The 17,377-nt window shown below is 35.2% G+C and overlaps 1 protein-coding gene across 4 annotated transcripts; it reads right to left on the bottom strand.

Annotated features, from left to right (window-relative positions):
• Positions 1–444: 444 nt before the first annotated feature.
• On the bottom strand, positions 445–17,173 carry LOC113396795 (synaptic vesicle glycoprotein 2A-like). 4 transcript variants are annotated; one of them, XM_026634848.2, is made up of 13 exons: positions 16,574–17,173; positions 10,189–10,340; positions 8,353–8,498; positions 7,809–7,956; positions 7,009–7,171; positions 6,343–6,561; positions 5,678–5,798; positions 4,447–4,578; positions 4,234–4,326; positions 3,496–3,776; positions 2,399–2,616; positions 1,639–1,798; positions 445–1,136 (listed from the first exon to the last, which is right to left on the bottom strand). In XM_026634848.2, exons 2-13 carry the CDS (start codon positions 10,301–10,303, stop codon positions 989–991), a joined length of 1,944 nt encoding a protein of 647 aa, XP_026490633.2. In that variant the 5' UTR covers positions 10,304–10,340; positions 16,574–17,173; the 3' UTR covers positions 445–988. The 4 variants fall into 4 exon arrangements, with proteins under 4 accessions (XP_026490633.2, XP_064075611.1, XP_064075612.1 ...); XM_064219541.1 differs by having other exon boundaries at positions 16,684–17,173; XM_064219542.1 differs by having other exon boundaries at positions 16,746–17,173.
• Positions 17,174–17,377: the final 204 nt, after the last annotated feature.

The raw sequence follows: 17,377 nt of genomic DNA, 5'->3' as shown, positions 1-17,377 counted from the left end.
TAATTTTAAATAAGAATTAGTTTAACTATTAGGTATAATTTCGGTGGGAATTTTATCAAAACCCTAATATTATTTGAATTTTAATCCAATTAGTCTTAGTTTTTATTTTAATTATTTAATATTAATTATGATCATGGAAGTTTATTTTCGTTTTTTTTTTTTAATTAAATTTGTTTGGTTGGTTGTTTTTAAAGTTCTTTTCACATTATTCAATAACTTTTATTGTTTATTGTATTATAACCCCTATTTATATAACAATTAAAGGTTAAATTAACATGAATTAGACCGCGTTGTACGGAAATGTTGCAACAAACAGAATAAATAAAAACTTAAGATTTAAAAAGAAAAACCATAGTATGTAACATATATAAATGAGATGACTCTAAAATAATATGCATAACACTATGTCAGACTTAGTCACTGTAAAAATGTTCTATTTCAATCTTAATAACTTTTAAATAGTATTTCTGATTGGTACATTTCCGTACAAGAAGGTTGAGTTTATAATCATTTTAATTAGTTTTATTTATTATTTAGGAAAGGTACAATAATTGAAATGGTTCTTTGTTTAGTAGGAATGGCAAAGTTATAGTCCTCTGTCGTATTAAATAAGTATTGCTAACAATATTGCTATTTAATTGATCAATATGTCAGTTTCGAGGAATCATTTTTTATTTCCTATCGGCTTTCTATAAATGTTCTTTAGAGGGTTATTAGTTAAACAATGCTGTCTTCTTCTATCGAATGTCAAATAGTTTAGACAGAAGGGGACAAAGCTATGTAACTAAACGCCCAATAAACAACATTTATAAATTAAGCCGCATATGTTTAGTAAATCCATATTAAAGATATTTTTAAACTTCATACCTTAATTAATCACTCATTTTCGAAATTTCGAACGTTATATTACAACTATCCACTTTTAAATTTTGACAATTAATATAACCGTCCTTGTCTGACACGTAGGTGACCATATCTCCGTCCCGCTCTACCGTATGCGGGTCGCGAACGCAGTGGCCGTGAGTGCGAAGAGTGCGCACAGTATGCAGCTCACGAACGGTCCAAACTCCCCCATCCCCCGCACGGCCGCGCCCGTCATGTACGTGATGGACAGGATCAGACCGTGGGCTGTACACCTGCAAGTAGATTATATATATTTCCAAACGAAAGCAATGAAATGTAATGACATCTCTGCGTTGATTGGTTATTTTAGACGAACTTTTGATTGGACATCCTCGTTGATAGTGTTAGAAAGCGATACGCGTATAAGTGGGCTAATAGACACCTTTAAAGGGCTTTGGACAAACAAGGACTTGACTGATCAATTACACTTTCGTCTAAACTACTTGAATTATGCTCGTTTTGTTCCACCAGACGGTAAAACCAAGACATCGAGATTTGAAATGGACTTTGTTCTAATTCGGCGAAGACCGTTCAAAGTCGATATCCATATTACTTAATAGAAAAAACTGTTAGCTTTACTTATAAACTGTTAGTTAGAGTTTAGTTAAACTCTGATTTCTCTCTTTCTGTTACATTGATTTGACGTTCGAAAGAAAGAGACAAACACATCATTGTTTGTAATAAACCACTAAACAAAATTGATGGATGGAATTATCAAGATGTCAAATAACTCACCTCAAGTTAGCTGGGTAAGTGTCAAGTACTTTAACAGCGACACTGAAGAATATTATCATAATTAGTAGGCCGTACACCGCCTCCACTATGTATAGCGCTGTCTCACTCTGCGCCACGTAGAGCGAAGGGGATAGCAATATGCAAGACGCACATATTATCACTGAAAAAAAAAAGAGTTCTTTATATAAAAAGGTGATAAATTAATGGTATACATCATATATGTAAAGAAAAAAAAAAATATTTTTCTTTAATTTGAATTCCCCGCATCAACCGTCATCGAACGCGCACTGACATGACAACTAAATTTTGTTAGCCATGAAAAATATTAACCAAGAATCAATCTCGTGATTGTGAAAAGTAAAGTATCCTGTGATTTAGGAACAGACGTTGTTAATAAATAAACATTAAATGTCGTTTCTCTTTTTACAGGTGCGTAAATATTATTTTTGTAAAACAATGCGTAGGTAAATACAAACTTTTATTTTATTTTTTATTATTGTAAAATTAAACAAATAAATCTCTTTTTACAGAGAAACTCAATTGTGTTTCGTTATCTGTGTCGTCCTAATAAAAAGAATACCAGAAAAATATTATATAAAACTAAATCAATTTAAATATTATTTTGGTGTGATATCATCAAAAGTGTACTCAGTTGGCGTGTCTCCGAGATCCTTTGAAACCGAGTATCCAGTACCTATAAAATCGAAATATCATCCTGGCCGCGGGGATATTTATTTAGCGCCACCGCAGCGCCACTCACCGTGCGCGGGCGGGCGGTGCAGGCGGCGCAGCGCCAGCAGCGGGGCGGCCAGCAGCGCGGCGTGCGCGGCGTACGTGCGCTCGGCGAGGCGGCCGCGCTGCGCCCAGCGCAGGTCGGCGCGGCGCGCGCAGGCGCCCCGCATGCCGCGCACGGTGCTCGCGTTCAGCACGCACTCGGCGTCCAGCTCGCGGCCCACCTCCATGTCCGTGTCGATGACGCTGCGGGCGGGGGCCGAGGTGAGCTTCGAACTTTTGTTATTATGTTTCCGACCTAGCGCGGGTGCGGTGACCTCTGAACGGCGTATGGTGATGTACGAATGATTCCAGCACACTGGCTAAGATTTTTTTTAAATTATGTCATCAAAATTTATTTATAATCTTATTAAAACATCAAATTCTGTAAATAATCACATAGTTTGATTAAAAGGACATCAAATTAACACTTGTTTATTTCCTTTATAAAATCTGATGTACTGACCAAACCAATGCATATACAATACATACTTTTACGAATATATCATTTCATTTGGGAACGGATTGAAAACAAGGGTATCTTTTTCTATAACTTATTCCAACGTCAAGAGGAGCTGAGATAAACAAACCTTAGAATTGCATCATCCACGAAATTATGGATAACTGAAATTATTTTTTTAAATCTCGACCAATTCCAGTCCAATATTATTTACTCGCCTCTCCCGTTAAGATCAACTTAAGTCTAATCAGAACAGAGTGGGAGATCAAGGATGAGTCAGCACTATAGATTGAGAACCAAGTAACTTCAAATGGGAGCACTACCGAGGGCGTCCAATGACTGCTTACTTAACTGTCCAAAAAGAAGTGTAATGTTATCACGGTTTATTTATACCACCATAACTTATGTCTGAACAAATTTTAATATATGGGGTATTGTTGTCATCTTCACATCATACCTAGTAAAACTGTAAATAAATAATTATATTTATTCTATAATCAATTCACGGTCTATCAAAATTAAATTTGCGTTAAAGAGTTCAATAATAGTCTATCTTTTTTGAATACAATCAATGTTCGAAGTTCATTGTGTAGCGAACGTCCAAATAAAAATAATTTTAAACATACGTGCTATTAACGAAGACGGCTCCTCTAAACGCGGTATACGAAGTCTTGATATTCGAAAGCGCCGTGTTCACGAACGAGCAGTTGATGAATTCAACGTGAGACATAAGGATGTCACGGAACGTACAATTCCTGAACGAAACGTCGATAAAGTCGATGTTTTCCAACGTCTTATTGTAATGTACGCCCTCGTACGTCACGTTCTGTATCGTCTGTTTGGACGCATCGTACGCTTCCGTCTCGATTTTCATGACAGTCGCTGGTATGTACGACGACAGATAAAACTGAAAAAAAAAAAGAAAAAAGAAAAATCATCATGAATCTCATCTGCGTTGTTCTTGTGGCTGTAAAACCTGAGGTCTTGCATACAGACCATAGGCCTGACCAATAATGCTAACTTTCCTATGGAGATATTTTTAGTAGCAGTCCAAAGTTTGGAAGTTTCTAAGCAGTGATTACACTTCCGTGCGTCTCCGGCTAGGTTATAATTTGAGAGGTAAGTTAAAAGTGTGCATATGTCTTTACACCCCCTTAAACACTATTAATTATTGAGTAACCCTAAGTTTATTTCGCTTATTTTCTCAGATCCGGAAAGAAAAACACCCTAGTTCCTTCCGAAAAAGTGGTAAATTATTCGTAATCCTTGGATAATTAATTAAGATTTTGACTTATATTTTGAATTTACTTTGCAAGTACGTACATTTTTACTATATCTGAAGATGCTTAAACATAACGACTTACTTGTATAGCAACAGCGAAGAGTAGCATCCCAGCCAAAGAGAGCGTCGTGTTTCGGTAGGTACTCGAGAATATTTGGAAAAACGCCTGCCAGAACTGTCGGTAACGTATGACATTATTAAATTTATCGGGTCCGATTCTGGGGACCTCGCCAATTCCGCCGAGCGAACGAATTTAACATAGTATACTTTAATACATGTGGGGAGGCATAGTTACCATCTTGAGCGAGTGGCGCACGTGGTGCAGCGCGGGCGGGCGGCGCTTGGCGGGCAGCGCCAGCTCGCCCAGCCGGTACTCCGCCTCGCGCGCCGCGCCGCACACGCGCGACTGGTTGCTCACGTGCATGCTCTGCGCACCCGCCACATACACGTTACATTCGCGTGGCTGCGCTACATACCGCACTGAGAACACTTCTTTATGTGCCCCGTTGGTCTAGGGGTTGGGATTTGAATGAGGCCACATATGCCGAGGTTCCGGGTGCAAATGCCAAATCGGACCGATGAAAAAAACATTGGGATTTTCTGTAGAAAAATCCTAGTAACAGTCCGAATTTTGGAAGTTGGACGTGTGTAAACCATCGCCTCGGCACGTAAAGCCAGGTTCTGCGTCTCAAATGTTTCCGATCGTGTCGGATTTGCGGTCCCATCGGATTATGAGAGTGACGCGATAGAATTCACCCGTGTTTGCGAACTCACTATAATATGTGCTGCGTAGTTGAAACGTGACCGAAATCGATCGGACGACATCATACTTATTTTACAACATTATAATACCGAACTGATCACAATTATATCTATAGTATATATATACAGGAGGACAAAAGTCAAATAAACAAAAACATTGAATTGACGCGACATCATTGGTCGAAAGCTTGAATAGTCTATGATATTAACTATGGTTTTACGAAAAAATGATATTTTGAACGTCGACGAAACTATTACAGGAATTTTGGAAGTCAAATTAAAGTGGTTAAGTTAGTGTTGTATCATAAAAAAAGATATATTAATCAAGAACTGTTAGTGGTGCACAATATAGCTGAGCTATTGGCAAATCGCATGGAATACGTAAATCTAAGGTTTGTTTATCTTTATTCCTTCTTCAATTAGAACAGAATATATGTAAAGATCTGTATTTACATAAACTTAACCTTTAAAAAAAAAAAAACAAAAATTGAAAAAGTCGAAAATTTACGACAAAAAACACGTGCACGTCTCGGGACGCCCGACAGAAGTGATAACTTAAAAAAAAAAAAAAGTTTGTCCGAAATACGTCTAGTGGTACGCTGTGGTTTGTGAGAGAGGAGCCTGTCTACCACTGCCGTATGAACAGAAAGGGAAGCCAGACAGGCTGGCGCCGTAACGCGTTACGTAACGAAGCGGCTTACTCTCCCATGAGAAGTTACCACTTCAAAAGTACCGACTGTTATGTGTATACTAGAGTATTTTACCTGATACACCATCATGGCGTCGACCTCTCGTCCGACATCTAGTAGATACCGGGGCGACTCCTGCGTCCATATCAAACTGATCAGCGACGCGAGGATTGGTATCGTGCAGAGCAGCAGGTATCTGGAAGACGAAGTTATTGTCACGTTTGTTAAACGAGCCAAAATAAGTCAAGGGGCTTGAAGAATTGAAAATCAACCGAAGATTGTAGTTTCAAAGAAGACACTATTGAAATTTCATGATTGCGTTAGGCTGTGAAAGAACACTGGTAACCTAGGTTATCTAGTAACTGAGCTGGAATAAGCTTCAAACGTTCTCCTCAAGGCAGGAAGACTTTGCGTGTTCTCGTGAAGTACTAGCGCGGCTGGTAAATAAGTATCGACGGTGCCGTCGGCTGTATATTGATGATCTGCTATAAAGCTGGTATTCTAGTTGCATAATTTCCCAGGAAGCCCATAGGAAGGAAGCATCGAAAGAAGTGCTTTCTAAGTTCTCAGCTGTGTCCGAACCTTCCGCATGGACTCAACTGCTGCCGCCCATCTACGTGTCGGGTAAACTAGAAGCTCACAGGCTGAGCGACCCCGACGAAAACCATAACGTTACTGACATCAACTGATGCTCCAGTTAATGACGGAGTCCACTATCTAGGAAAACAGGGAGGCGATACCGGTGCCAGGCGCTGAAGTGCTCGCGGCTGTCGGCCAGCGCGCGCTCGCCCGTGGGCGGCAGCACGGCGCGCGCCAGCCCCGCCGACAGCAGCACGCCGCCCGCCATGCCGCCCGCCAGCGTCGCCAGCAGCGCCGTGCGCACCCCGCGCGCCGCCACCTCGCCCGCGTACGTGCAGCCCGCCGACAGGATGCCGCCCGACCCGATCGCCGAGCAGAACCTGCACGCACCGGCCGCGAAGCCGCGGTTACATTGGCGACCTCGGGGCCTGACATGTTAAGTCTCCTGTCCCTGTGGTTACACTGGCTGACTCAACCTTTAAAATGAAACACAACAATAGTAGGTATTGCTGTTTGACGGTAGAGTTTCGGATAAGAGGGTGGTACCGTCCCGGCCGGGACGAACAGAGCCTCATCCTCGAGTAGCCCACCCGGGATAAGAAGTAGTACAATTTTTGTTTCTTCTAGGTGTATCTACATACCTAATCGATAGTAGCTTCCCTTTTAATTTGAACATGTAAAATGACTAATACTATGTACTTAAATAAAGCATAAATTGATTTGATTTGTTTTAAATACATTAATAAACTTTTTAAAACGAACGCTGCCAAAACGTCGATAGAAATTTCTAGATCCCCAAAATTGAGCGACATATGGAAGACTCGTACCGGGCCATCATGAAGGTGCCGTAGGTGGGCATGAAGGCGGCGATGGCGGCGAACACGGCGTTGACGGCGAGCGCGGAGTGCAGCGCGCGCCGCCGCCCGCCGCGCTCCGCCAGCGCGCCCCAGCCCACCGCGCCCAGCGACCAGCCCATTATGCTGATCAGCACTGGGGGAACCATTCCCTTTATGTTATACTTTTCCTCATGACGAAAACTCTACAATCAAATTGTTATTCGATGAGGAATTATCATCACTGAAGTATCGGTAAGCGGAACGATATCACAGTGTAGTTCGGAGTGCACTCGTATTGGCGCATTGGCGGTTCTTTGAAAAATATTTCAGGAAGTCTTAAATTTCCATCGAGCTAGCTAAATAAACTTTTTCGGCTCATTAATCCACCACTGTAAACTTAACATTATTATATAAAACTAGCTGCACCTGCGGCTTTATCCGCACGCAATTTGTAAAACACAGACTTGGTGGGTGGAGTTTCGTGAAATCCGCCAAATCAAACCTGCCAAATTTCAAGTTTGTAGGTATTATAGTTTCTGTAATTTTGTGATTAATCAATGAGCGGTATTTCGCTTTTATATATATAAAGGTTTTTCGTTAAAACATCTGTTTTCAATTAACTTCCTATTACAATCGTATTTATAATGAACCTCCCCCCCCCAATTATTCTCAGGGGTACAACAACATAAATATACTTATGTAATACTTGAACACGTACGTAGTAACCCATTTAAAATAACACAAAAAATTCAAATTCAATCATAAACTATCGGAATCATTTATACACGTACCGAGCCAGTTCTTCTCGTGAGGTAAGATGCAGAGTTCAATCTCCGCTGAAGGTAGAACGAAGGCTATCGACGCGAGCTCTAAGGACGCTCCGGCCACAGCCAAACACACTGCGAGGTATACGCGCGCTTGGGACAAACCACACCCAGCCTGAAATAGGAAAATATAACTCTCCTGGGATAGACCAAACCTAGTCTGAAATTTAAAAAAAAATTTATGCATGGGTTCTCAACCCTTTCTACGCGGAACACTGACGCTCCAAGAAACCACTTTAATTGTTAAACTGGACATTTCTTTTTTAGAGTTCCGTAGCCAAATGGCAAAAAACGGAACCCTTATAGATTCGTCATGTCTGTCTGTCTGTCTGTCCGTCCATATGTCACAGCCATTTTTTTTTATTGTTATATTTGTAGCTCCACAGACATGTAATTTGTATTTTTTTTACATTTACATGGTATTATAAAAAAAAAAACGATTACAAAAGAAAAAAGTAAAGTTTTTTATATTTAAAACCAAACCTAGACGGTTTGGTCAACATTCACTGACCTGCCGTAGTGCATCCTCATGGAACTGTTCCAGTACACTTGAGTCGTTGTAATCAAGAAGTTCGCCACTTTCATTTCCTTCTGGGTTTTCTGGTGGCATGTTCGTCATGTTGGTAGCGTTGGCGGGCTCGCCAGCGCCTTCTGTCCCTGGAGACGAAATATTTTCAGTTTGAGTTGTTCCTATGTTAAGCAGACATGCATACCTGATGTGTCCTCATGTTAGTGGTCACCACTGCCCATAAACATTGGTACTTTAATTAATAATTCCTCATATCACCAATGCGCTACCAACCTTGGGAACGATGATTTTATGTCATTTTTACCTGTACCCACCCTCACCCTTCAAACCGGAACACACCTGTACTAAGTAGTGCTATTTAGCGCTAGAATATATGATCAGTTAGTGGAACCTACCCCGACAGACTTGTACAAAGCCCTACCACTATGTATCTTTCTGCAAACGTTCTCACCGATAAGTATTTGGTTATACATGGTGATCTTTTTTAATTATTTACATTAATAAGTCATAGGCCACCTGATGATAAGTGACTTCCCACCTTTGACTCTGTCAGATTTATTCGAAATTCTTCACTAACGCCCCTTCACTCGAGACCTGACATTTACGAAATACTCGAACAAAGTTCCAAGTCGTTCTCAAAGCGCGTATTGTAACATCAGACAAGGTATTGCATTTCTCTAACGCTAAGTTTCATCGACTAAATCGATTTAATCTTTGTGTAACTAAACCGTTTCGAGTTTGTAATTTATCCGACAAGTGCGATCAATCATCTTGCGATTAAGCCCCGATGTTATTCGATACCTAAAAGGTGGCGTTACTTGTGACAAATGTCTCGGAATTTTCTGTCCAAGTCTAGTACAATTATAGTATTTCGTTGAATTTTCGTTTTGTCTTCTATTTCAAATGAAAGCATTTTTTTATTGTTCTATGTTAAAACGAATATCCAAAGCTGCGCTAAGCGGAGATGCCCCTTAAACCTATACTTGGGTCCCGGGAACTGCTCGAAGTTTCAATGGACCCGGCACCCGCAAGATGAGTCCATGAGAAGTTTCGTCTTCAGAGACGGTGATTTTTGAGAATTATTTATGAAGTTAGTGTATCGCTACTGTAATTAATAAAGATTTTTATCAAGGTCAAGGTTAATAAGCTAGTAATTTTATATGTAATTATATTTTTAACTAATATAAGTTAGCTCTAAATGAAATTTGTATAACCGTGCAATTAAATATTGAGGAATACTCTGTCTTCCCACAATCACACACACACAGGACAGCCATTAAACAGACTTCCTTGTACTGTTTTTGTTTCTTTTTTGAATTGTTAAACCGTGAATGTAATAATATTTCCAATACGAATTATTTAGAAAACACGTAGCTCAGATGAAAAATGTATTTTGATAGTTATAAACTAGGCAGTCAAACTGATTCTCGTTAGTACCTATTGCACAGCAATCAAGCTTTGAGTGGTCTCCTAGCTAGAAGTTCTCCAAACGATCGCTGTGTACTATGCATATCGACAAACCTAAAAATGTGATATACTTCACAAATATCCCTATTAGCAAACAGTATATATTCGTCAATTACTTTTACGTGAGAATATTTTAATCATAAATAATCATAAATTTATTAAAAAAAAAAAAGTTTGTCTTAACATAAATTTGCAGTTAATCAAGTCAATAATTCCCCAATAAAATTCGCGCCCATTTTTTAAGCTGTCAAAACTTTAGACGGTTGGCGAATCAAATTTTAAAGAGCACATTAAAAAAAAATACATTCAAATTCGGTGCGTATATCTCTTGAAAAATAAAAACATAATTACCGCTAAGTCTCGTCTCCGTGTAAGTCATTGTGTGCGAAATGGACCCGAAGCTGCCCAGTTTTGACGAGCTCTCAGAGTCGGAGCGTGTGCGCACTAAACACGCCTGTTCCTCCATTGTGCGGGGTGTCAATAAAAACTATATTGCGATACATCTGGAAATTAACATATGACAATAATAAATAGATCATTTAATAAGAGAAACTGATGTTTTAGAAAAGTAATTTAAGCCACAGGACGACCATTTGCAAAGACAGCAGGAATCTATATCTATTAACGATTACAACATGTTAGAGAGAGAAAGGTGAAAATGAGGGAGATAGATGCGAAAGCGTTGCTAAACCTTAGTTAATATTATACATATATTTAAATATATTTTTAACATATATTCCCAAATATGAATAGAAAAAAAAAAAACTTTACTCTAGATATAATATTTCAGTACAGTTAACCAAATAAATTTTATTGTTCATTTTGAATCATTTTAGTGATACTTATTAAATGTACAGTTAGCAACAAAAACGTGTATACAAAAAAACATTTTTCATACAGTCGACCTAGAGTATTCCTTAAATGATACATACGGAACACAAAGTTTTTAGGCGAGCAACCTAAGACTACGCGTACTAACTCAGCTATGCTCATATTTATGACATTTAATTTTGTCAACACATTTGTCTTTCAACGCTATATTATTTGCTTGCTATTGTATATGAATGCAAATTTATGAATAAAAAATAATAATGCAATGCAACCCACCTACCACCTACCACCTTAAATAATATTATAATTGCAAAAGTATGTTTATTTGTTACGCTTTCACGTCTCAACTATTCAACCTGAGGTACAGAAAACGACATAAGGTACATATCCCCCCCCACACGAGCAGCCAAGCCGCGGGCGCAAACTGTGTGCCAGTGTTTTGTATATAACGACAGTATCACCTTTGGCTCGGACATATAATTTGCCCACGTTATAATTTTTACGACGCTAAAACATAATAACGAAGACTAGAGTTATGTAAACGTAGAATCACATACAATGCAACAAAAAATTCTGTATTTAATTAGATTAAAATGAGCGGTCACTAGGCTAATACGTCAACAGAAAATCAGCGTAACTAGGTAATAGGTTCGGCAGTAGCCTATATATGTATAGTACTCTAGGGGTTAAACCGAGACGATTTTGAAAATCGAACACCATGTATTGGAATAAATCTCAATCTTGTCTTTAAGAGACTCAGGTCAAGTTTTTCATACCTGAATTTGCCCCCTCCCTTCCACGCACACGCAGTCAGTAGCCATTTAGAATATAGTAAAAATGGTTATATATATCATAGAGTTACATTACATCAGACCTTACACGTCGTAACAGTTGCTTCCTTGTGTAATTAAAAAAAAAAAGTATATCACAAGTCATATAATAATTTACCTAACAAATTGGATATGGACATATTCTCGAACATTGCATAATTGAAGTCTCTGATATTATACTCGAGGTTCTTACAGTGATAGCTCATTGTAATGTTTTATTAACGTTCTTCGAAAGGGAATATAAGTGTCTTATGTTTAATGTTTCATTTCATTTTGAATTCGATACGCTTAGTCAAGTCTATGCATGTTGTGGTTACCTATAAATACAGCAACTGAATTGCTTATTTCTTTTAACTTACTCTGTGTCACGCCGGTGATCCTAACATAAATAAATTAATTAATTAAGTCACTAACATTTTCCTGTCACGTATTTATGACGCTGACTGTACATTTGAAAAACTAAATTGCATCGTTAATTAAATATAACTTACAAATAGGATGTTATTAAAATACATATAGTGAAATCTCCGTGTACATGAAAATGCTGGAACGAGTGCTATTGTAAAATATAGTAAACGAGCTGTTGGTACGGTTGGAACGTCCTTGAAATAATATAAATTGTTCGTAGGCGGGCAATTTTATAAATGAGAACATATGAACAGCTTAAAATTATTATGAGAATATTCTGGAACCTACGACCACACTTCAATCGTAACGGCAGATGTTATATTAAATAAAATTCCACTAGATATTAAGACGCCTGACGTTTCTATCAAAAACCGAATGACAAAGGTTCCTTATACATAACATACTACTTGATTAATTTTACTATACTTGGTGGTAGTCTGGGTAGGTATAAGACACTCATCAGATATACTACCGCCCAACAGCAGCACCAGCAGTAGCCAGTGTAACTACAGGCACTAGGGACATAACGTCTTATTTCCCAAGGTTGGTGGCGCATTGGCGTAGTAAGGAATGGATAATATTTTTTTTAAGCGCCATTGTTTATTGATCTATTAACCCGGCCTACTTATATCATTAAAAAAAGCCTCGCTCAAAACTGGATACATTTATTTAGGAGACTATACTTGGACACACATAACACTAAAATATATGCCATATCGTACTACATGCAATCGGAGCATATAAAAATATATAACCTAAACTCAATAGCAGCTTATTAGGGTTTTCTCTCAATCTACGACTTACTAATATTTTATCCCTACTAATACTATAAATTCGAAAATAACTCTGTCTGTTACCTCTTCAGGCCTAAACCGATTTAGACGAAATTTCATATGGAGATAGATGAGTGATATAGGTAAGGGGATAGGTTAGTTTTTCGAAATCATCCTTTAAGGGTGTGAAAAGGGGGGGTGAAATGTTAAATCAATCATTTCTTAATATAAAACTCATTATAATTTAACTTTTATAATGTTTGTGCATTTTTGACCAATCAGGTCCAACTAGGTATATTATATCACATTAGTTATATAATATAATTCATATTTCAAAAAATAAAAAAATATCCATATAAACAAAACTCTTCAGAGAAAAATTTAGAAAAGATTTATTAAAAAAAAAAAAACAACTTTTTAATGAGGCAATTAGTAAATGTTTAAATTAAATAAATAATTTAAATATTACAAAGTATTATCCCTGATATTTCATTTCATTTATTTACATAAATAAATATATATAAATCTAAATATAGTTGGAATGGATTACAAAACAATTATTTAATAAAATTCCCAGACATATAGTCATCCTTAGTAATGAGGATGGATATTGGATTATGTTGTTCACTGTAATTGAAGTACCCGCCCTTTTATTTACAACTAGTTACCGACCGCGTTTTCGCCCGCGTATGATTAGTATTAGTACCTTATGACTATTGTACTCCGAATTATTTATATGACAAATTTTTTGATGATCATTTGAGTAGTTAAGAGGTAAAAGCGTAACCAACAAACAGAGTCAATTTCATATCTATAATAATATTTAGGGTAAGGATTTTAAATAATAAATTGTTATTTTTAAATCAAGTATTCTATACTTAAAACTAGAATAAGATCGCCCTATTTAAATTTAAATTTGGATTCTTATATGAAATAATAAACAAAAAATCCTAACAAAATTAATTGAAGTGATACAACAGTTATCTTTAAAGAAATTTCGAAAAATCCTGAAAAGAGTTTTCACTTATCATATTAACCTTCTAATAAACATAAATAATATCAAAAGAGCAGGAAACAAAGGACGTAATGTTCGAATTGTAATAAACCATTGATATAAAAACTGATACATTGGATATTTACATTTGTAATTTAAGGAAAATCCAGAACCAGAGTACCAATTTCTCAATTCCCAAAGTTGTGATTATTTTGGTCGTGCTAAATTGCTAATAGCAATATTAATTTTAAAAATGGCATTCAATTTTGTTTATTTGTATTTAGTATATATGGGAAGGTAGTATAACAATTGTGTCACCTGTCACTGTCACTGATAGATATATTAACCATTCCTTACACCATAAATGCATGGGACCTAAGATGTCTTGTCCCTTGTGCCTGCAGTAATTACAATGGTATACCCAAAGTATCCAAAGTAATACCATAATATGCAGATATTGAATAAATAGTGGTACTTAAACTCACACTATTGGACAAAAATCCACCAGCAATGATATATCATAAAATAGAATGTGAGGTTTTATACCAAGAAATATCTTTGTAAATAAAAATAAACTATGTGCTAAATAGGTCCTATAGATAACAGTGCGGATTTCTTAAAGACAATTTTTGATAAAGTAATTTAATAAAGCAATAAGGAGATGTAGTTATATATATATAAATGTAAAATATTTTGTAACTTAATGTCCTGGTGCTAAAACGGCATAAGTTTGACATTACTAATATCAATAATATTATGAAAAAAGGCATTTATTATATAAAACAATAAACATTTGTTCATTGTTTTATATTCTGATTACTAAATGTAAGGTTATTGACATTGAACCTTTTATCAACAGACCACAGAATTAGGATAGGTGATTATTTTGCAAAATATGTAAGTTCATTGGATAGAACCACAATAATGTGATCTCTTATCAAGTGGGCCTAAAAAGAACGCAAGTTTTTAATAATTCTGGTCAAACTAGTTCAATTTACAGAATTTGTGGACATAAATAGATACAATTTTATGCCACCGTTTTGTATTAAAAGGTATTTAAAATCAACAGACAATCCGTACAATTCAATTCTGTTTACAGTTTCTACAATACACATTTTCTGCTTGTTTAAAACTTTTATGTACTTTTATAATATTTCACTTAGTTGTTTTAAGTATGTCTACAGTTCTTGAAGGGGATTTTGTGCCCAATACTAACCCTAATAAAAACATAATAATATATACACAATAAACTAATATTTCTATGTCTGTTTAACAGAATCAGTAACATTCTCAAATGAATTTCATATAATTAATCGAAAAATGAAGAATTTTATTTGATCATTTCTAATTTTATGGTATATTTTAATTGGTTTTATTAAGTAAAAATAATCTGTAATCATTGATTATGTTTAAATTACATTTTTAATGTATGTTAGTACCATATTGTATTTCTTTCAACTTTGAAACCTGTGTTATGATTTACACATATATGATTGATCTATGTTTATTATTTCATTAATATGTATTGGGTACTGTGATAGACCATGGTGAGACTACCTGTAAATAGCAGAACATTTGCTAAGATAATTTTGAAATGTAATTTTGTTTTTTCATGTGATATTGTATACACTGTTAGTTGTTAGTTTTAAAATAAGAAATAAAATAAAATATCATATAGATATGACAATTACAAGTAGTACAATAAAAAATATATAGTATTATTGTGAAAGTCATATAAATAGAAAAAAATATCTCTATGTATTTACAGTGTATTTATCAGTATCTAACAGATGCCTAGTACATGTTTTGGACAGTTTAACAATATGTTGTTTCATAGTTGAATTTTAAATTTAAATACAGACAATGAAAATCTCATAGTAATGACGTATTATTAGGTTCAAGAGAGCAATAATGCTTGTTATGTTAGTTCTAAAACATATCTGACAAAATTCCATTAAAAAAAAGATATGCTGTAAATATATGACGGTTTTAGTTGTAGGACGTGGATTGTAACATGTTCGAAATTTAATTATTGAGTAATTTTATCACGATGACTCAATTTTTTTTTCTTTCGGTGCTTAATTTGTGAACAATGATTTAAAAAATATTCTACCAGATGGTCTTAACAATACGAATCTTTTCACTTTATACGAATAAAGAAAAATTACATTTAGTTAAATTTTACTAATAATTTAAGATTAAAAATAACAGTAACTAGGAAAAATAAATACTTTTTATATTGGATGAATACACAAAAAACTTCTTCAGTTTTGACAGAATCAATTAAAACACTATTTTAACAGTATCGTTTAAATTTCAAAATATTGTATAGTTCTAACACTGCCTTTAACACTGATAACTTATCTTTAAATGAACAAATCAATTGTTCCATGCTATAAGCAAAATATGTGAATTTATATAGAAATTAAAACATTGACGTATATGATTTTATGCAGCGGAAACATTATAATACTCACGGTTTATTGCAATAATTCTAATTTAACAACGAACGGAAGATATCAGGCACTTATTTTCATTATAATTACAATATTTATCACGCAAATAAACAAAATAAACATGCGAGAAGAAGTCAAGACAAGACAAAGCGAGGCTAACACAGATTAAACACAATCACAGGAAGCTGTAATTTAAATTAAGTAATTCTCAACTTATTCATTAAAAAAATTAAAGTGATGTATCACATTTACTAATGATTGACGGCAATGTGTAATTTTAAGCGAGATTTTTTTCTGGGCTTTCATCAGGATTAAGTTGCAAAATAAAATAAATAAATAATGTAAAATTAAATAATATTATGTATGAAATTTACACTGAAAATAAATTTTATGTGTAGTAAATATAAAAGATAATTGCTTAAATATAAAAAAAGCATTACTTACAATTCTTAAGCTTTAAGCAAAGATGTTTGGCTGTTATCGTTATATTTCTAGCCTTTTATGCACACTTAAAGCAACACTACACTGATGTTTAAAAATATTTTACAAATTACATTGTGATTATTTATTGCTCGTGATATGTGCAAAATTTATATAAATATTTGCTATTTAGAACCTGCTGTACGTTCTATGGTCATACAATATGTCTTAGCAGTACATTATTATCTTTCACCGTTTATATTTTTTATTTATTTTCATACTTTTGTATTAAATTTATTTTTAAAAGGGATATTTTCTTAAATAATACACTTTTTGATATGAATTCAAAATAATCGCGATCACTGTTATGTCGGCACTAGTTACGGAATGAGATTTTAAGCTTTATTCGTTATTGAATATATCCATTTATTGAATGTGTATTATGACGGACGATGTCTTTTTCAGATTATACAAAAATATATTAATAGTAACACTCATAAGAAATCGCGATATCCCTTAATAACATTTTGTGTATTTATAGAAATCAGTAGCCTTAACTTATCACGTGTGTGACAAAGTAAAGTCTGCAGAGTTTAAGGTCAAAACAAAGATAGAAGAATAAAATTGCTCAGTGTTAGAAAGAGAAGTACATAGTAAATTATGGTGGTGCATGGTAAATAAGTCAATGGGATTGATCTCAAGTCTTATCTTGAGATTCATTACTTACTTATTTCAAGTATTATACATTTATGGTTTCTTGTAATAACAAAGTATGCAACTAATAATGTACGAATAAAATATCTAAAAAGTATTTAAAAATCCTAGTAT

The sequence above is a fragment of the Vanessa tameamea genome, chromosome 28 (genome assembly GCF_037043105.1).
Source record: "Vanessa tameamea isolate UH-Manoa-2023 chromosome 28, ilVanTame1 primary haplotype, whole genome shotgun sequence".
Taxonomy (NCBI): Eukaryota; Metazoa; Arthropoda; class Insecta; order Lepidoptera; family Nymphalidae; genus Vanessa; species Vanessa tameamea.
Note: the sequence above shows the minus strand (reverse complement) of the source record. Positions and strands in the feature narration are given on the sequence as shown.

Coding starts and splice junctions, on each gene's coding strand:
- LOC113396795 (XM_026634848.2), bottom strand. CDS start 10,303: ATGGAGGAACAGGCGTGTTTAGTGCGCACACGCTCCGACTCTGAGAGC. Junction 7,172..7,808: donor TCACGAGAAGAACTGGCTCG/GTACGTGTATAA, acceptor TGGTTCCCCCAG/TGCTGATCAGCATAATGGGC. Junction 3,777..4,233: donor TCTTCGCTGTTGCTATACAA/GTAAGTCGTTAT, acceptor TTTTTTTTTCAG/TTTTATCTGTCGTCGTACAT.